This window comes from Spinacia oleracea, chromosome 5, assembly GCF_020520425.1.
Source record: "Spinacia oleracea cultivar Varoflay chromosome 5, BTI_SOV_V1, whole genome shotgun sequence".
In the NCBI taxonomy this organism is placed as follows: Eukaryota; Viridiplantae; Streptophyta; class Magnoliopsida; order Caryophyllales; family Amaranthaceae; genus Spinacia; species Spinacia oleracea.
This window is the reverse complement of record NC_079491.1, coordinates 126,081,656-126,104,048: the sequence shown is the minus strand read 5'-3', so window position 1 is coordinate 126,104,048 and position 22,393 is coordinate 126,081,656. Positions and strand designations below refer to the sequence as shown.

General features: G+C 35.4%; 1 protein-coding gene across 1 annotated transcript; it reads left to right on the top strand.

Moving 5' to 3' along the window:
- The first annotated feature begins 16,803 nt into the window (after positions 1-16,803).
- On the top strand, positions 16,804-20,112 carry LOC130462033 (uncharacterized). Its single transcript, XM_056830365.1, has 2 exons — positions 16,804-16,948; positions 19,105-20,112. Exons 1-2 carry the CDS (start codon positions 16,928-16,930, stop codon positions 20,056-20,058), a joined length of 975 nt encoding a protein of 324 aa, XP_056686343.1. The 5' UTR covers positions 16,804-16,927; the 3' UTR covers positions 20,059-20,112.
- Positions 20,113-22,393: the final 2,281 nt, after the last annotated feature.

Below are 22,393 nucleotides of genomic sequence, written 5' to 3'. Positions count from 1 at the left end.
CTAGCATACATGCATAATTCAATGTTTATTAAGCATTTTATTCAAGTTATGTGTTCCGGCAGGTGTAAATAAAATGATTCCAAGATCCTAAAATCATTGAAGAACTAAGCACAGTTTGTCGACTTAATCCTAAAACATCTTAGGTAAGCAAAAGCCTTTTGCTAATAGTCTAGAAACTATTCTTGGTTGATAGGTACGTCTAAGAACTTATTAGGTAAACCTATCGATTTTGCCACGACATAAAAGGACTCCTTACTTATATCGTTGAGTTTCACCAAAACTAACATGTACTCACAATTATTTGTGTATCTTGCCCCTTTAGGACCAATAAGTAACACCTCGCTGAGCGAAAACTATTACTAGATTGATGTAAAGGATATCCAAGCAAGTGTATATTTTGGCATGACACCTTTTAACTCAATTTTTAAGTTTGGAACTTAAGGCTCTTACTATGTTGGTTAGATTTTAAGTGAATTAAAAATCCTTAATCATGCAACATAATCAAGCTTTTGATCTCATGCATTTTAAGACATATTTAAAAGCAATAAATAACTTAAAACATGCATAAGATAAATGTGATCTAGTATGGCCCGACTTCATCTTGAAGCTTTAACTTCAAAGTCCGTCTTGAAAATCTCCGTGGGAGGCACCATTTTCTTCAAATAGGATAAGCTATAATTAAAACTAGTTACAACTATTTCATGGTACGCAGACCATATTTGAAATGAAAAACAACTTTGGTACTTTAGACCAATTACATTCAAATTAATGGTGCGCAGACCATATTTTCTATCCTATTTGGGCCATACTAGTCACTTCATAACCTGCAAAACAGTACATATACAATATATACCATTCACCCATTCATTATCATGAATGACCCACATAGCTGGTTAGTAAAACACATTATGCATCACGTAAACATTTGCAGCAATTAATCAAGGGCACCAATAATCTACCAATTATTCAGTCCTTATTAATTCTAATCAAGTTGTTTTAACCTTAAGGATTTGTAGACCTAATCAAGAGTTTATGACTAAAAGCGCTCCCACTTAAACCAATAAATTCATATGCTTTACTAATTTTAAACATAAAAATGTATTTCTAGTCTAACCGAAAACATACAAATTTAATTAAAATTTAAAGCTCATATAAATTTATAATTGAATCCAAAAAGTTTAATTTAATTTCAGTCGTATTTAAATTAATTCATGATTTTAATTTTAGTAAAATAATTAGAATAAATAAAATTTATTATAATTACAATATTCAAAATTAAAATCCAAGAAAATAATTTAAATTATTAATTTAAAAATTAATTAAAATTACGTAAACTGAAAATAACAAATTAAAATTTCAAAACGATCTAATCGTAACGCAACAACCCCACGCAACGTACGCCCATGGGCCACACGCACACAGCCATCGCTGGCCATGTGCGCGCAGCCCATGCGCTGCGTCGCATAGCTGCTGCTGCTTTCCTTCGCAATGCATCACGCGAGCTGGTGCTCGCTGCGCGCGCGCCAGCGCTCGATGCACGCGAGCCATCGCTCGCTGGGTTCGCTCGCCAGCGCTCGCTGCATTCGAGCCAGCGCTCGCTGCGCGCGCTCGCCAGCGCTCGCTTTATGCGGGCCAGCGCTCGCTGCGCGCTCTTGCCAGCACTCGCTTTGTGCGAGCCAGCGCTCGCTGCGCGCGCTCGATCCTGCGAGCCATCGCTCGCTGCGCGAGGCATCGACGCTGGGCGGAGCACTCGTGGCACGCGAGCTTGCGCTCGCTGCGCGCGAGGCTCCGCACGCTTGCGCGAGGTAGTGCGCGTTGTGGCGCAGCTCGCTTGCTGCCCACACGCGACTGCTGTGCCTGCTTTCGCCCTCGCCCATTCATCCATTGCTCACGGCCCACGACACAAGGCAGGGCTGCTGCCTTGTGCTCGTGCACCATGGCCTTGCTCATTGCATTCGTGCCGCATGGGCGACGAGCTCCCTTGCTCGTCGTCACATGCCCGCACTATACAACACCCCTTAAGGGTAACACGTAGCGTCGATTGCTTTGTGCGTGCAAGTTATATGAGCGAATCGCATAAAATTTAAAAAATTTATATTTAAAATTAATGACAAATTAATAAATAATATTAATTTCATAATTTTAGGGCGAAAGATCGAAAATTTATTATTCAATTGATTTCCGATTAACATGGATTCAAGTCTAGGTCATAAAAATTTAAAATTTATCATAAATTTACAATTTTTATGGTGGTTTTTAATCATAGGTATCTAATTAAATTATAATTAATTATGAAAATCAAATTAATTCTAAAACCTCCGAAAAGTCATAGTTAGGCTTCGAATTTGAGAATTCTGGGTTCGGCAGAAAAAAAATCATTTTTGTCAAAATTTTAGAATTCCTTTTACATGCGGAATTGACACAAAAATCACTCGATTTGGATGAGTAACGAAGAAAGTGCCGAAAAACTGCATACGTATAATTAAATAAACGCAATTTGCAATTAATTAACAATTACGAAAATTAATCACCCCTTTTAATTCCTTGCAAATTTGTAAATTTCACCATGTTCATGCAATTTAGATTGTGAAAATAATAAGAGGCTCGTGATACCACTGTTAGGTTATGATACATATGACAATTCATAAATCATGCGGAAAAACCATAAAGCCAGGAAAACATATTATTTACACATAATCATTTAGCATAGTTTAGATGCATACTCTTTGTTGCGTGCCTTCCCTAGCTGCGCCCGAACCGAACAAGAACAAGTCTTTAGGACTCTAAGTGTCGTCCCTCCGTAGATAGTCCACAGCACGTCCGGATCCGCCTTAAGATTGACCAACTAGAATCGCCCTTAAGGTACTATTATTTTCGGCACTTTATAGGCAAATGTGTGACTGAATTTTTCTCTCAAAAACTCACTTTGAATACTTGAATGCTCGATGTAAATATGTGACCCTAGGCACTTATTTATAGAGTTTATGGAAAGGAATTATAATCCTATTAGAATACAAATCTATTTAATTATAATCCTACTAGGACTCTAATTAAACAAACTTTATCTATTAGGATTAGATTTAATCATATTACGAATCCCGGTAGCCTTAGGATTCGAGTAGCACACACGAGTGGCGCACAAGCACCGCACACCCGCACGCAGGCCTTGCGGCCCACGCCGAGCGCACAACGCAAGGCCCACTGTCGCAGCCTTGTCCGCGCGCTCGCCCAAGCTTCGGCTGGGCCTGGCTTTTGCGCTGGGCCTGGTCGTATGCTTGGCGTGTGGTTGTTGCGCTTGGCTTGCTGGGAGATGGCCCGGCTTCGTGCTGGGCCTTCGTATGGCAGGCCTCGTCTGATGCTAATTCGTACGATACGCTTCCGATTAAATTCTTGATTCCGGAATTCATTTCCGATACGAACAATATTCAATATTTCCGATTCCGGAATCAATTTCCGTTTCGAACAAATATTTAATATTTCCGTTTCCGGAATTATTTTCCGATTCCGATAATATTTCCGATTCTGACAATATTTCCGTTTCCGGCAATATTTCCGATTCCGGCAATATTTCCATTTCCAATAATATTTTCCGATACGTACCATGTTTCCGTTTCCGGCAACATCTACGACTTGGATAATATTTATATTTCCGATACGATCCATATTTCCGTTTCCGGCAATATCATCGTTTCCGGAGTATTCATTTCTTGCCTGTGACGATCTCAGCTCCCACTGAAACCAAGATCCGTCGATTCCGAATATCCATAGATGGAGTATTTAATGTCATTAAATACTTGATCCGTTTACGTACTATTTGTGTGACCCTACGGGTTCAGTCAAGAGTAAGCTGTGGATTAATATCATTAATTCCACTTGAACTGAAGCAGCCTCTAGCTAGGCATTCAGCTCACTTGATCTCACTGAATTATTAACTTGTTAATTAATACTGGACCGCATTTATTAGACTTAACATTGAATGCATACTTGGACCAAGGGCATTATTTCCTTCACGGCCCACGCTGCTGTGCTCTCGCGCGCGCACGCCCTTGGCTGGGCCTGGCCTTGCGTTGGGCCTGGTCGAGGCGTGCGTTGGTGCGTGCGGCTCGCTGGGCGATGGCCTGGCTTCGTGTTGGGCCTTCGTCTAGCGGGCCTCGTCCGATGCTAATTCGTACGATACGCTTCCGATTAAATTCCCGATTCCGGAATTCATTTCCGATACGAACAATATTTAATATTTTCGATTCCGGAATTAATTTCCGTTTCGAACAAATATTTAATATTTCCGTTTCCGGAATTATTTTCCGATTCTGATAATATTTCCGATTCTGACAATATTTCCGTTTCCGGCAATATTTCTGATTCTGGCAATATTTCCATTTCCGATAATATTTTCCGATACGTACCATGTTTCCGTTTCCGGCAACATCTACGACTTGGATAATATTTATATTTCCGATACGATCCATATTTCCGTTTCCGGCAATATCATCGTTTCTGGAGTATTCATTTCTTGCCTGTGACGATCTCAGCTCCCACTGAAACCAAGATCCGTCGATTCCGAATATCCATAGATGGAGTATTTAATGCCATTAAATACTTGATCCGTTTACGTACTATTTGTGTGACCCGTTCAGTCAAGAGTAAGCTGTGGATTAATATCATTAATTCCACTTGAACTGAAGCGGCCTCTAGCTAGGCATTCAGCTCACTTGATCTAACTGAATTATTAACTTGTTAATTAATACTGAACCGCATTTATTAGACTTAACATAGAATGCATACTTGGACCAAGGGCATTATTTCCTTCAGCCTCCCACTTGTCCTTAGGGACAAGTGTACATTTCCTAATTCCTTTGTCGCTCGATGCTTGCTCTTGAACATAAGGTAAGAGTTGTTATCCTTATTATGTCCAGAGGTGTTTCTCGGTTTCAGAGTTCAACTGATCAAATAAACAGATAATCATAGCCTATGATTCATCCGAGCACGGCCATGCATTTCACAGTTTCTAGCTCTCCGAGTGGCCTTGTACAACTTTTAAGCATCTCATCCCGATTTATGGGAGGACAATTCCTAATCTTGCGATCTTGAGTTTAGACTTCGTTTGATAGGTGATTACCTAAGCATTGCCTTTATAGCCTCCTTTTACGGTGCGACGGTTGGTCAACGTCAAAGCAACCAGTTCTCAAACAAGTAATCTCAAATCACTCAGGTATTGAGGATTTAGTGTCTAATAATTTTAATGAAATTTACTTATGACAGATTTTCATCTCTTACAGTAAAGTTTCATAGGTTTGTCCGATACTAGTCTTCCCAAAGTAAGTATCTATGCAAATGATTATGACATTCCCATGTCCACATAGTTCAAGAAACAGAACTACTAGTCATCTTGTATTCTAGTCGTCTAACGTTTTCTATGCGTCCAATTTTATAGAAAACTCCGACCAGGGACCATTTTCAACTTTTGACATTCAAGTTCACTTGATAGACATTTCTTAGTCACAGGACTGGTCCTGACAGTCTATCTTGAATATATCGTCAAATTTGAAGGGACTCATCATTTAATACTAAACCAAGATTAAATGGAATATGAAAAATACATTTCATATATGATAAATGTTCAACCCCAACGTTTTACAACCATGGGCCTCTAACCCATCTTTAAAACATTTCATGGAATTCAAAGCTATGCTTGATTTCCAGTGCTACAATGTGAGTGTTGCTTCTCACTTGTTGCATAGGTTTAGTTATCATGCTTTGCTAATCTTAATATCCCTTTCATCGAATGTTTTTCGAGATAGGATGATAAGATCTTTTGAGTTTGTTTATTATGTGATCTAGTCTTTCTTACTTAAATAGTGGTTCTACGCATTTTGCAATGAAGAACTATCAAGTCAGCAGACATGTGATCCAGCCAAGTTCAGTGAAGAACTTTTTTAATGTAAACAACTCAGTTTTATTGCTTCTTAGGCAATAAGTACTTCTACTTCAACTGTATAGGTTGCTAGTGATGCTTTGGTTTGGATTTACTTATCCAAGAAGTTCACGGATATGTGGAAGACTTTCCAGCTGTATCTTAGAACATAGAAATTAATATTTAATTTCCCACGCAGCAACTCATGGTCTCCAATCCATGTTGCCATTTTCAAAACACGATGCTCTATAGCTCGTCCTTGCCAATGGTTAACTCCAAAGGGATCTTGCTTGATCCTTTGCCAGTGTTTATGCGTGAAGCATCAATATTTAGCATATCTTTATTTCCTTGAATCAAGAATTAATCCTATGTACCTTTTCAAGTACCATAAGTTTTTCTTGATCTCAATCTAGTTGATCTTTACTTAGATCAATAGAGATTGGTATATGTTCGTCATGCCCAAAGTCATACGATACGTTTTTGGCGATCCTCATAATATATCATACATGATAAATTCTTTTGCAGAATAATTCCCAATTGAATTCTATTCATGTAACTTTAGTTCATTCAATTTCAGCAGATACTGAATCCAACTAAATTCTTTGACATATAATATAGGTGAAGAATCTCATTAGATTCTTTGATGTTTAACTTAGTAAATGCTTATACATAGTTCAAACATTCTTTACTTAGATTTATTCACATGGGTCGAATATCTCCTAAGGAGTCTTTCGTGTTTGATTTAGTAAATGCCATTACTTAATCCAAAACCATATTATAAGATCTTTGTAAACAGATCTTAGTACCCAGTATGTACTAAGTTTCGCCTTGGTCCGTCATTGATGAATAATTTCAAATCTAAGTCATTAGCATTTGAATGTTATTTCTCAATAGAGAGATATGTGTGTGATACACATAGGACCAATTAAGTTTTATGTACTCCCACTAAACTTCTTATACATCTATAAGAATCATGTACATTTTATGAAACTAAAATACTTATTAGCTTCACTAAAATACAGTTCTGATTCCCAATTGCTTGCTTAAATCTGTACTTAGATTTTATAAGCTAGCTTCCTTTTCAAGCATTACTTGGATCCACAAATCCTATGGCATGTCATGTGAATAGTTTCTTCCAGCATTTTATTTAGGAATAAGTTTTGTCATCCAATTGCCATATGTACCAATATGCAATCATTGCTTGAATTATAGACTTGAGCATTACGATTATGCATGAGGTTTGAACACAATCCATGCCATGAATTTGCTTGTAACCTTTAGCAACTAATCTAGCTTTGTGTGTGAACACAATTCCATGTTTGATGGTTTTATCCTTAAAACAAACTTGCAACCAATAAGTGTGAAACTATTCTTGCAAATCAACAAAATTTCAATTTTGTCATCAAAACATTGAGTATGTTTTATGGCCTCTAACCATTTAAAACATTTGAGTCTATATATGGCCTCTAACCATTTTAGGGAATCTGGGTTTCGTCATAGCTTTCTTACAGGTCACAAACTCATTAATCTACATGATAATAGTTTGACTGCAAGTTGTAGGTTTCTTCATTATCTAATAGAAGAATTGCATAGTTTCAGTGATTTGAACTCTATGCCTACTTGGGTATAGAACATCAAACAATAGAATATCAATAGCCACTTGAAAGTCCTTTGAATATTCTGTTCTCCTTGAAGCACTTGTAAAGTCTTCTAAGAGAAGTCTATTCTTTAAAGCCACTTCTAAAGTCCTTAAAGAATAAGTTCGGGTTTTCTGAAGCACTTCGAAAGGCCTCCGGAATGTCCGTTTATGTTTGTTGTTCGCCTCGAAAACTTTCGAGGTCTATTTTCTCCCACTTGTCATTTTGGAAACGAATCTCCAAAAGGACATTATTTCGAGCAAACAAACATTATGTTCTCAAAAATTCGTGGTAGAAACAATACCCTTGTGTCTCATTTGAATAAATCACAATGAAACATATATCTATACTTGGGCCTTAGTTTGTCGAATGACAAACACTAAGCTCCCACTGAGTTTTGCAACTCTCTAGATATATTTTATGAAAAGTTATTCTGAAATTACTTTTCAATAGCTTTGACAAATTTGGTTTAGTTTGGTGGTAGTTGAGCATTTTGTTTTAGAAATTATAGGAAAAGTCTTTATGATTCATCATTAATCGAATCAAATACTAATTGACTTCGATTATTCCAACTAAGATATGCCATATCTTATGGACCTAGATTGTGAAATTACAACACACAATCATTGATGATCATATTTGGTCTCAAGTAATCATCAACATGATCTAACCTAGATCTTTATGATTTCTTGCCAAGTGGATTTTATACTTCTGAATCTTTGAACTAGCCAAACAGATTCAACTTATATCACATTTGAGTAAATAAACCTATATTTACTCAAATCCATGTGAAATAATAAAGCCATAAAACCTTTCTTTAGCTTTGAACTCTATCGTCTAGGCGTTCTTACAATAGTTCATATCTTTTGTTACTTTCAACAAGTAAGACTAGCTCGTCTTGAATGATCTAGAAATTAATCAACTTTCAAAATTCCATCAAAACAGAGATTTTGAATGTTAACTTGTTGATATGGTCTAAGCAACAATGCCAAAGATTAGTGGAACTCAAATCAAGAGATTGATTTGAACCAAGTAAAGTTTTTATTGTTAAAGAGTTGTTTGTTTTAATCAAGCATATTGACTCAACCCGTAAATGACCATTTCATTCAAATAAACAAACAAACAAACATGCATTGTTTTTGTTTTTCTTGAATGTGAGTCTTTCTGTGTTTGAAGTAGATATTTAGGTATGCTGATTATGGAACAAAATAGCCATTAAGTTCCAGCCTTTGAAAGGTCTTAAAACAAACTAGATGACCCTACAACTAATGTAGCATTGCCATGCTTCATTTCCCGCTTGTAGGTCATTAGTGTATCCTAGCTTCCATTGTTTGAGTTATTACCGAAGTAAGAATCTCAAGCGGTATATGATACCAAGGAAGTTTGATTGCCAGGTCACTTTCTTTAAACATAAACTTATAGGTAGAAACGGAATCGTAAATTCCTTTCATTTGTTCCTTGTTTTCCTATTTCTTGTACCCTTTCTTATAGTCTTAAGAATTGAATTATTTAGTGTTGACTTTTATACTTTGTTAGACATGTCCAATGTCACTCCAACAAGGTTCTTACCATTTAATTTATGTTGAATATTCTGTTTCAACTAGATGATCTTACCAGAAGCTTCTAAAGTTCTCTAAGCATCGATCTATTCGAATGTCTAGGGACTAGACTCATTCGAGAATTAAATGGGCAAAGATATTAGGTTGTTAACCATTGGTAAAGCTGAGCGTTTAAACTCAATGCTTTGTGATCTCAAAACTACATTGTAATTTGAATTCACAAGCACCAATCGGTTTGCCATTCGACTTTGATATTCGAAACAACCATAAAAGTCGCCAAAAGAAACGTACATTTTAAATTGCTCATTTTCTCTCATTTCCGTGAATCGTTCTTGGATTCACTACCAATCGAGGAAATTTATTGTTACCTTTCTAAAAGGATTTATTGCAGTGCAAGATATTTAATTATAAACAATAATTAAAACATACATTGAAGCATGCAAAGTCTAAACATTTATCATGAATAATAACTTGAAATTAAAGCAATCATGCAATTTTAAACAAGTTATTGGCATTTTATTCGAATTTATTGTTCCGGCAGGTGTGAATAAAATGATTCCAAGATTCTAAAATCCATTGAAGAATTAAGCACAGTTTGTCGAATCAATCCTAAAACATCTTAGGTAAGCAAAAACCTTTTGCTAATAGTCTAGAAACCATTCTTGGTTGATAGGCACGTCTAAGAACTTATTAGGTAAACCTATCGATTTTGCCACGACATAAAAGAACTCCTTACTTATATCGTCGAGTTTCACCAAAACTAACATGTACTCACAATTATTTGTGTACCTTGCCCCTTTAGGACCAATAAGTAACACCTCGCTGAGCGAAAACTATTACTAGATTGATGTAAAGGATATCCAAGCAAGTGTATATTTTGGCATGGCACCTTTTAACTCAATTTTTAAGTTTGGAACTTAAAGCTCTTACTATGTTGGTTAGATTTTAAGTGAACTAAAATTCTTAATCATGCAACATAATCAAGCCGCAATCTCATGCATAATTAAGACATATTTAAAGCAATAAATAACTTAAAGCATGCATAAGATAAATGTGATCTAGTATGGCCCGACTTCATCTTGAAGCTTCAACTTCAAAGTCCGTCTCGAAAATCTCCGTGGGAGGCACCATTTTCTTCAAATAGGATAAGCTATAATTAAACTAATTACAACTATTTGATGGTACGCAGACCATATTTGAATTGAAAAACAATTTTGGTACTTTAGACCAATTACATTCAAATTAATGGTACGCAGACCATATTTTCTATCCTATTTGGGCCATACTAGTCACTTCATAACCTGCAAAACAATACATATACAATATATACCATTCACCCATTCATTATCATGAATGGCCCACATAGCTGGTTAGTAAAACACGTTATGCATCACATAAATATTTGCAGCAATTAATCAAGGGCACCAATAATCTACAAATTATTCAGTCCTTATTAATTCTAATCAAGTTGTTTTAACCTTAAGGATTTGTAGACCTAATCAAGAGTTTATGACTAAAAGGGCTCCCACTTAAACCAATAAATTCATATGCTTTACTAAATTAAACATAAAATGTATTTCTAGTCTAACCGGAAACATACAAATTTAATTAAAATTTAAAGCTCATATAAATTTATAATTGAATCCACAAATTTAATTTATTTTCAGTCGTATTTAAATTAATTCATGATTTTAATTTTAGTAAAATAATTAGAATAAATAAAATTTATTATAATTACAATATTCAAAATTAAAATCCAAGAAAATAATTTAAATTATTAATTTTAAAATTAATTAAAATTACGTAAACTAAAAATTTCAAATTAAAATTTTAAAACTCGACAATAGTGACATGACGAGCACTTGGGCTTGCGCCCAAGCCCCGTCGAGTGCACGACCCATCGATGTCCATGGCACAACGTCGCAGCAGCCACGCGCAAGGCAGCAAGGCAAGCCACGCTTGCGCGCAGCCTGCCCGCCCATAGCATCGCAGCAGCTACGATGCTCCTCGCTCGCTCGCTCGAGGCCACGCGTTGTGGTGCGCAGAGCAGCGATCGCTGGGCGACCTGCTCTCGCTCGCTCGCGCGCCCACAGCGTGCCATGGCTTCGCCCCATCGCCCATCGCGCACAGCGTTCGACACAAGGCAGGGCTGCTGCCTTGTGCTTGCGCGCCATCGCCTTGCTCGCTGCATCCGTACCGCGTGGGCGACGAGCTCCCTTGCTCGTCGTCGCACGCCCGCACTATACAACACCCCTTAAGGGTAACACGTAGCGTCCATTGCTTTGTGCGTGCAAGTTTTATGAGCGATTGCATAAAAATTAAAAAAATTTAATTCAAAATTAATGACGAATTGATAAAACATATTAATTTCATAATTTTAGGGCGAAAAATCGAAAAATCATTAATTAATTGATTTCCGATTAACATGGATTCAAGTCTAGGTCATAAAAATTTAAAATTTAACACAAATTTACAATTTTTTATGGTGGTTTTTAATCATAGGTATTTAATTAAATTATTAATTAATTATGAAAATCAAATTAATTCTAAATTATTCCAATTTTCAACAAATTAATCATAATTACAAATTAGATTGCATAATTAACAAGGCTAGGAATTCAAACTTGTTAAACATATACAGTAGGTCAATCAAAAATTCAAGATTTATCAACAAGAATCGCAAATATTTAATTTAACATCTTAAATTTACGAAATTTTGCGTTCGAAAAACTAAAACCTCCGAAAAGTCATAGTTAGGCTTCGAATTTGAGAATTCTGGGTTAGGCCGAAAAAGACTGTTTTTGTCAAAATTTTAGAATGCCTTTTACATGCGGAATTGACATAAAAATCACTCGATTTGGATGAGTAACGAAGAAAGTGCCGAAAACTTGCGTACGTATAATTAAATAAACGCAATTTGCAATTAATTAACAATGACGAAAATTAATCACCCCTTTTAATTCCTTGCAAATTTGTAAATTTAACCATGTTCATGAAATTTAGATTATGAAAATAATAAGAGGCTCGTGATACCACTGTTAGGTTATGATACATATGACAATTCATAAATCATGCGGATAAACCATAAAGCCAGGAAAGCATATTATTTACACATAATCATTTAGCATAGAATAGATGCATACATGTTGTAGCGTGCCTTCCCTAGCTGCGCCCGAACCGAACAAGAACAAGAACAAGTCTTTAGGACTCCAAATGTCGTCCCTCCGTAGATAGTCCACAGTACGTCCGGATCCGCCTCAAGTTAGACCAACTAGAATCGCCCTTAAGGTGCTTAGGAATTTTCGGCTATGTGTTTGCAAGTGTATGGCTGATTTTTATTTCAAAAACTTACCCTTTGAATACTTCAATCGTACCCATAAATTGTGACCCTAGGCACCTATTTATAGGGGTATGGAAAAGGAATTGTAATCCTACTAGGATGTGGATTTGCTAGTTAGAATCTTATTAGGACTCTAAATAACAAAATCAATCTATTAGGATTAGGATTTAATCTTTGCACGAATTCCAATAGGATTAGGATTCCCGCACAAACGTTGCACGAGCCGTGCACCCGCGCAAGCCTTGCGGCCCACGTCAGGCGCACAGCGCTCGGCCCACGCTGCTGTGCTCTCGCGCGCGCGCGCCCTTGGCTGGGCCTGGCCTTGCGTTGGGCCTGGCTTTGTGCTGGGCCTTCGTCTAGCGGGCTTCGTCCGATGCTAATTCGTACGATACGCTTCCGATTAAATTCCCGATTCCGGAATTCATTTCCGATACGAACAATATTTAATATTTCCGATTTCGGAATTAATTTCCGTTTCGAACAAATATTTAATATTTCCGTTTCCGGAATTATTTTCCGATTCCGATAATATTTCCGATTCTGACAATATTTCCGTTTCCGGCAATATTTCCGATTCTGGCAATATTTCCATTTCCGATAATATTTTCCGATACGTACCATGTTTCCGTTTCCGGCAACATCTACGACTTGGATAATATTTATATTTCCGATACGATCCATATTTCCGTTTCCGGCAATATCATCGTTTCCAGAGTATTCATTTCTTGCTTGTGACGATCTCAGCTCCCACTGAAACCAAGATCCATCGATTCCGAATATCCATAGATAGAGTATTTAATGCCATTAAATACTTGATCCGTTTACGTACTATTTGTGTGACCCTACGGGTTCAGTCAAGAGTAAGCTGTGGATTAATATCATTAATTCCACTTGAACTGAAGCGGCCTCTAGCTAGGCATTCAGCTCACTTGATCTCACTGAATTATTAACTTGTTAATTAATACTGAACCGCATTTATTAGACTTAACATAGAATGCATACTTGGACCAAGGGCATTATTTCCTTCACCAACTACTATTATTAAGCCTAGATGACCGGTTACCTACTACAAAGTCAACGTTAAAAACGTTGACAACCTAAAGTTGGTTTCCCTCCTAAAATATTGGACACGTCATCATCACTTGCCACCTAAACAAGAATTTCATTTTTTTTTTCAAAAAACCCTTAACCCTTCTCTTCTCTGTACCGTGTTTCAATTCCTCTCTCCTCCATTACTGCTGCTTCAACCACAATTGTACTGGTTCATGACATCATCAACGATTTTCTTGTGGAAATAGGTGACTTTATCCACGCGCATTCCAATTTCGTCTCCAAAGTCGTACAATTGAAGGTGAACTTACGGACCTTAGCGTTTTTGTTCCCTTTTTGGTAAATTTTGAATTTTGGGCTTCCTTGATGGCCAGTTCGTAAAAACCCGAGTTGTTGCAATAATATAGTTTTTTTTTATGTTGTGGGATGTTGGTTATTGTGGTCTTGTTGAAAATTTAGAAAGAAAAAAAAACCTTGAATTTGAAGAAGATCCAGATCCAACAGGCAATTGCTTTACCCTAGCCATAGCAATTGCTGATTATTTTTGATGAACTTCGAATGGAGAGGTATGACCATATGAGGGGTCGGCAATGGTGGAGAAGAGGTAGAAGAGAAATAATGGAGAGAAGTGCAGATCTAGATGAAGCAGAAAATCGCAGAGAAGAGAGGAACAAAAATTAAAATAGCAATTAAAGAAAATAAGGGGAAAATAAAAAATAAATTATAATTGTTATATGCCACGTAAGAGTGAATACCGCCTATAGCAGGTTAGTAACTTGTTAGCTTAATAATAGTAGTTGGGTCATAAATGTAGGATTATTTAGAAATATTGCATAGGTATGCTTAATTAAAGAAAATCGGACAAAGGTTGGATTAATAATTACAACTTTTCCTTTTTTTTAATGATGTTAGACATTTGAAATGTTGGTAGATGTCTAAGATAAAATGTCATATTCTAATAATGTAGCGTAAGTTGTATCTATTATATAAGAGAAGAGCTAGATTAACATAGTAATTCCACTTTTGTTGTCCCCTATAAAATAGTCTATACTACCCTTACTCACTCACTCACAATTAAATTAATCAATTTATAATACATAAAAATAAATTAATAAACTAACAATTAATGTTAATTTGCAAATATGATATTTTCATAAGGAAAACAATCAATTAAATGGAAAAATTTAAAGCATGATTATTAGCAGTTAATGAAATATTATATACGACTACTATTTTATTGAAATGGAAATAAAAACTTCAAAAGGCAACGTTTTAGAGAATGCAACAGTGAGCCATTGATGGAAGCACTTGGAGAACAAGAAACAAAGCCTTGGTAATTTAAAAAACGACAAACTTTATTTTTACCAGCTTAATTTTATTTAATTGTATAATTTTCTTGGTAATATAACTTACGGTCTTATTTAAACATTTTAAGTGGTAACACATTTGGATCATAAGGTATTATTTGATTCTTTCTCATTATTAATATGAAAATAATTAACAAATGTGTCATAACCCTTTTTTTAAGGGAAATCTATCAAAACTTACTTAAATATCTTGATATTTTTTAAACTATTTATTCGATAAGGAAACTACTAAGGTCGTTAACGTATGACGTTTTGGTATCCTTTATAAAAAAAATATTATAATATCCTTAATGACAATTGGAGTAATCAAATTCCGTTAACAATAATATATAAATGAAAAACTAACTTGGGGTGATTAGTCAATGAACAGGAAATTAAGCAATAACGTAATAACAAGAAAACAATAAAATATTTCTGACATAAAAATAAATAATGTTTTAACTACATCAATTTTGTGAAGCAATCACATGATCAATCAACAAGCTTTCCCAAAATTACAATAGTTTTTATAATATCTCAATTAAAGTTAAAAAGGGTAAAAGAAAAACCAGTTAATTTTTCAAATAATATTCCGGGTCGGAATAGGGTTATTATACAAAATCTAAATACAGAAAACTAAAATTTTCCACTTATAAACGTAATGGCTGACTTGGGTTTTGGAAAGAATATTCAAACTTTTAGGGTAAACTTTTTTTCTCGTAGGTATTTCCTCCAACGATTGAACAATTTAATCCATAAAATTCCTATAAGGTTAGTTATGCGTTGCAAGTTACACAAAAAATAATAATTATGCGTTTCAAATTGATAGAGCGGATAATTGCATGTGGTTACGCAAGTACAATGCGAGCAAAATAAACAAGTGAATCACTATTGCGTCAATTTCTTTACTTTAGTACTATTCCGTACCATTTAGATTTTTTTTGTCATGTAATGGCATAACTAGGATAAATATCTACATAGATGTTTTAATAGAGACGATGTCTAATTTTTTTCTAGACGAATAATTTTGTGAATAATTTTTCTTGCTTATTATTTTTGGTGATTATATGCAATATAACACAATTTTAATTTTTATATTCTTGCACGCATCGCGTGCATAAAAGACTAGTAAATTGTGTGGTTTAACCAATTGACTAAAGTACCTACTTTTTTTATTAAATTGATTAAATATACATCAAATGCAGAATTAAAAAATGATGTTTTCTATATTAATTTGTTAGATTGATTCATATTATTTTTCAATTTATTTCATAATATTTGAAAATTTGTTTCGAAATAGTTTGTCATTATATTTTAGTTACTTCTTGGAGTATTCAAATTTTCATTCTAAAGCTATACAACCTGTTTTATTTTTATTTTTTTTTGTTTTCCTTATTTATTTATATTTTGTATTCCATTTATTTAATACAAAATTGCTATTTTCTTTTTTCTTTCTCGTGAATGGTTATATTTCCTTTTATTACTAGTTTGAAATCTCCTTTTTTTCTTGCATAATTAGTGTTTGATTGAAGTTTTGAATTGAGTGGGTATGATGTGGCATAGGTGATAAGAGAGTATTGGGGTTTGATCACCTCTCATTAACCATAACTTTGCTTTAATTATATAGACTAGTCTGTGCCCAAGCTAATGCACATGATATTTATTATCATGTCAACCACTTTTGATAGTAAATTTAATATTTTTTGTGATATCTTTGTTTATACTATTATTTATGCACGCAATTTGTTTTATATATATATATATATATATATATATATATATATATATAATTAAGATGAGAACCTACCTTATGATGAGAACCTATAAAAATCGTTAGATCTAAATAGAACGTGCGGACGAGATTTAATATCACATCTCACCTCTCCAACGAAATCAAATTGCATTGACATTTCTTTCTACTTCCAAACAAACCGGGCGTTTCTCTCTCTACTCCCAAAACACTCTACAGTCTAAACTCTTCGATTTTTTTTCGAATTTCAAAAAACTGGATATATTTTTTCAATTTAAAGCTGCAATTACATTCGAAATTTGGTGTTCATTGAACAATTTCAGCAATTCGATGTATGCTTAGGCGAAATTCAGAGGTATTACTCACGATTTCTTAACTTTTGTGGTAGTTTACAGCCAAATTAGGTCTAAAATTAACAACAATCATTGCAAGTGATTTTTTATGTTTTTTTAGCGTAATTATTACTTGTTTTTGGTGAATTTTAGAGTTCGTATTTGTGCGAAACTCCAGAGATGTTGTGAACGAATTTAGAATGAATTCTTAGGAATATTATCGCATTGAATTTTGTCTGATTTTTTGAGCAATGTTAGTGTTTTTTGCTACTAATTTTGTGCGAATCTTCATATAGTTTGTGACGAATCTGTTCAAATTTCTGCGGATCTTAGATATTCTAATTCGTGGACGAAATTATTTGAATTTTGAGAAACATTGCCTATTGATTTTGAGCTCAAAGCCTAGCAAATTACTTAATTCATTGATTCTATGATGCTTAGTTTATGTTTTAGATATTAAATATGTTGATTTCTTCAACAAAAACAGACTCGAAATAAAATGGATTTAATTAATCTGAGCAAGAGTTAAAAGTAGATGTAATTAAAGGAAATATTGAATTAAATGATCCACAAGTAAAGCAAAAATTGAAAAACGTAAATAGAAATGATCCAAAAGTAAACAAATTATGGCCAGGTTCTAGTAGGTGGGTACTGTAGGTGACTTGAAGCAGGTTGACTTTGTGCTATTGGTTTCGAGTTCAGTCAAGCTGCTTGCTGATTGTTGACCTTAGTTGACTAGGGGGTGGTGCACACTCTGTTGTTGGTCTGCACTGGTTGCAGAACTATTGTAGCTTGCTGTTTTGTTTTGCAGGGGTCTGCGTCATGTTTGGATATTAGTTTGTTGTTGGTATGGGTGGTCTGGTTCCTATGTTGAGTTGTGATTCTTGCTGGACAGCTGATATGGTTCGTATAACCGTTGTCTGATGTGTGTGTGTGTGTTATTGCTATCACAGTTGTCTGTGTTTTAGTTGGGGCAGGTTGTTTAATTTTTCTGCAGTGTATGTGTTATTGCTAGAAATCCTCAATGCAGATCTGCTTCCAAGTCTGTTGGTATACCTGAAGTGTCACCAGAGATTCGAATTCAAATGGTAAATAACAAAGTAAATGTAATCCCTATAAAAGTAAATAAAATCTCGCAAAATGTAAACTAAAACTTATGCTGGCAAAGTAGGATACTATTTCCTACTGGGCAGTTGGTACTGCTTATATAATTTGCTTCGTTTGTGTTTCGCCCATAGACCAGCTTGTAATTTCAGAATCTTACCCTTCACAGAAGACCCAGGACCTTAAAGTATGGTTGAGTTCCGGTAGAACAAAGTGCAAGAAAGAGAAATTGTATAAGCCTTTGCCATAAATGGGCAAATGGCATATCTTTAGGTTGAGATGTTTTTGTGGGATAATTAACAGTCTGTTTTAATGCATTGTGGACTGACGGTGTTTATGCTGATCTATGATGTTGTGGTGCTGAAGTATGATCTGAATTGGGGAATCTTGTGTGCTCAAAGGGTTTGAGCCTGGCAGTAGTTGTGTTTGGTTTTAGAGGAATTGTTTGTTGTGTAGAGCTTTGGTTATATATGGTTGTTAGCTGCTGCAGTCCGTGCAGTTAGAGCTTCAGGTTTGGCTAGCAGTTACTTCGAAAGTAAAGTAAACCTCTGCAAAAGTAAACTAAATTAGTAAATAACAATGAAATATCAATAATAATTTTCTCTAAAATGTTTTGTGAAAACCTATTAGCTCAAATGGTAGAGCACTATGCATATGCATATGGGATGTAGGTTCGATTCCTACATGGGTTGTCTTCTAAAGTGAATTAAAAAATCCTCAAAAGTAATTCTCTAAAGTAAATAAAATAAACTCAAAAGCAAATAAAAATAAATAAAAAGTAAATAAAAATAAATAAAAACCAAATCAAACTAAATAAAAAAGTAGATAAATAATAAATAAAAAGTAAATCAAAATATTTTTAAAGTAAAAGTACAATTAGTATACATTAAACTAAAAAAGAAAGGAGTTACAAAACTTATTCAAAAGGAAAACATGGAATACAAAAGTAAAGAAAATGATATAAAAGTAAATGAAAATGCTCCAAAAGTAGATTGAATTGTTCCAAAAGTAAACTGAAACTGTTTTCCACTTTCAATTTCATCAATTTGATGAAATATGGAAAAAACTATGGCAGGAAAACGTCCCTCAAAAAGTGAAGAACTTAGTGTGGAGAGCTGTGAGTAACAGCCTCCCAACCATGAGCTTGCTGGCTAGTAGAGGTATGAGTGTTGACCCCAGGTGCCCGAGGTGTGGCGAGGCCATGGAAACCATACTACACATGGTCCTGCAGTGTAGCGAGAGCAAGCTGATCTGGCTCCTCTCCCCAGCTAGAATCAGTGATGGTGTTGCACTTGAGGGAGGGTCTTTCAGTGAGTGGTGCCTGGATATGAGCAAGAAGTGTAAGATGGCTCGCTCATGGGAGATCGTCATGATGTTTGTGTGTCAAATATGGAACCTCCGTAACCTGTGGACCTACGAAAGGAGAAAGATGGATCCAATGCTGGCCCGTCACAGAACACTTCAGCTATTAGGGGAGTATGAGGTTGCCCTTGAGCGCAAACAACCTGTTTCTCCTCCTGTGGAGCTGACCCCTACGAGCTGGCAGCCCCCTAGTGCAGCCACTTTCAAGCTCAACACGGATGCAGCGGTGAGAGACAACAAGACTGGTCTGGGTATGGTTGTGCGAGATGGTGTTGGCGATGTCCTCATGTCTGCTGGCCTATGTACTGACGTCTGCTGCTCTGTGCTACAAGTAGAAGCCGAAGCAGTTCGTTTTGGTCTCAAGTACTCGCTTGATGCAGGAATGCGGAGCTTGGAAGTTGAATCAGATTGCCTCCCCGTAGTCCAACTACTGAGGATGAAAAAGAGAGAGAGATCTCCAGCCCAAATGATAGTGGATGATATACTTTCCATGGCCAGTAATTTTGATTACTGTGAGTTTATTTTTGCAAATAGATCATGTAATAAAGTGTCTCATGCTATAGCCAACTCTTCACTCTCATTTAGTGAAGTGAGGGTATGGATGGAAGAACACCCAGCTGATGTGTTACCTCTTGTCACTGCTGACAAGAATTTCCTTTATCAATGATATTTCGCATTCTTCCCGTCAAAAAAAAAATATCAGTTAAAAGTAAATAAAATAATACAAAAAGTAAATAAGAACCTACGTGGGATTCGAACCCACATCTTTTGTGCATTTGCACAATGCTCTACCAATTGAGCTAGTAGGCTAGTGTGCTTATACAGAATAAATAAAAGAAATAAAATATTTCGAAAGTAAATCAAAGTATCTCAAAAAAGTAAATCAAAGCGTCTCCAAAGTAAATGAATGTGATTAACACATTTATTGATTGGCCAAAAAGTTCCTTAACACATTCATTGATTGGCCAAAAAGATAGAATGTGATTTAGATTCTCATATCCACAGAGCATATAGCACATAGCACATAGAATAGAATACTAGACCTCCCTGAATTGCATATAACATGTCAGCTTAGTAGCACAGAAATCACCAAACAAAAATTCCAATCCCAACAAACAAAATCCCCTTTCAAAACTGTAAACCAATGACAACCATGGCTCTCTCAGCCCCATTTTCGAGGAAGGCACCCCTTGGAGGTTGGAACTCAAAACTAGAGCCATATAAGTTGTTGTTCAAAGAAATAGTAAAATCGTTTCAAGTAAGACCATGCTATGGCCCAGGTCGTGTCAAGTAACTAGGTCCATTCCCTGGTGAACCCCATTTTACCTAAACCCGTTGACTATGGATGAGACACATCATCAGGATTATCAACTGACTCAGAAACCTCGCTGAAGTTTGGTAGTGACAGTGGTCTCGACTACTTGGGAAATTCAAGCTTGATCCAGGCACAAAGCATCTTGGCCATCTGAGTTTGCCAGGTCATCCTTATGGGTGCAGTCGAAGTTTCAGGGTTGAAGATGGGCCTTTAGGTGAGATCATTAAACCTCTGTACCTAGATGGCAGCTTCGACCCACAGGGAGTAGCATATGACCCAGAGGCATTTGCTGAGTTGAAGGTGAAAGGACAAAATAAATTTCAGAACATCCTGATATCATAACAAAAATACTCCAACCAAACTGCAGATAACAAAATAAGTTTCTGAATATATCAGATCATTGTAAGCATCAAGTAGCACAACAATGGATACTTTTATAGTATATAGCTGTTGCACCACACGTATGATGCAACGACAATAATCATAAACAATTTAAACATGACCACGATTAGTAAACCTATAAAAGAACTCAACATGAGATATAAGTGTGAAACATATTGTATCATTTGGTTGATGATGTTAGAACTCAAAATGAGATATAAGTGTGAAACAGATAGTATCATTTGGTTGATGATGCTAGAACTGAACAACTCATCAAATAACTCAACCCTTATTAGATTAAAATACTCAAATTTAATCTAATAAGAAAACCTAATTCTTTCAATTAGTAATTAAAATCGCTAAAACTAAAACAAAATAGCAATATAAAAGCCTTAATTGTAGCAATCAAAGCCGCAAAAACGAACAACAAATTCACAATTTGAAAAAAACCTAATTTGAACATGTAAAACATAAAAAGAATCAATCGAAACCTTAATTAAAAAGTCAACAATAATTCAAGCCCTAATTAAAAACACAAAAACTTAAAACAAATCGAAAAAAATAAAAACTACCTGCGTGCGTGAATTGAGAGAGACGAAAAATCGCAAAGAATATGAATTGCAGGACGATAATCGAAGATGTTGGAGAAGATGGAGATGTGAATCGAAGCTATATAGAGGATTTGCTGAAGGAGAGAGAAAACGGGAGGAAGAGAGAGAAAGAAAATCCGAAAATTGGGGAGAGAAAGGGAGGTCATTCAAAGGCGATGAAATTACTATATTGCCCTTATTTTCTGATTTGGTCGGGCAAGATGTGCGTCGTTGATTGAATTGATCTAAGGGCTGAGATTAGTTCTCAGTTCTCACACAGGGGAGGAATCCGTTAATAACACCCCCTTATGTAAGAACACTTCTTACGGTAAGAACACTTTTACACTCTCCAAGTTCTAAATTTTTTCAACCATGTTCTAAATTTGTTCAATCATGTTTTAAATTTGTTCAACCATGTTCTAAATTTGTTCAACAATGTTCTAAATTTTCAAGCTCATGTTCTAAATTTATTCAACCATGTTCTAAATTTATTAAACGCTGTTCTAAATTTGTTCAACCATGTTTTAAATTTATTCAAGCATGTTTTAATTTTATTCAACCATGTTCTAAATTTTTAAGCTCATGTTCTAAATTTATTCTAGCATTTTCTAAATTTATTCAACGATGTTCTAAATTTGTTCAACCATATTCTAAATTTATTCAAGCATGTTTTAATTTTATTCAACCATGTTCTAATTTTTTAAGCTCATGTTCTA

What these genes read in the sequence shown, in the direction of transcription:
- LOC130462033 (XM_056830365.1), top strand. Translation starts at nt 16,928, where the DNA reads ATGCTTAGGCGAAATTCAGAG. An exon ending in TGCTTAGGCGAAATTCAGAG is followed by an intron (nt 16,949 to 19,104) that starts GTATTACTCACG and finishes AAACTATGGCAG; the next exon opens with GAAAACGTCCCTCAAAAAGT.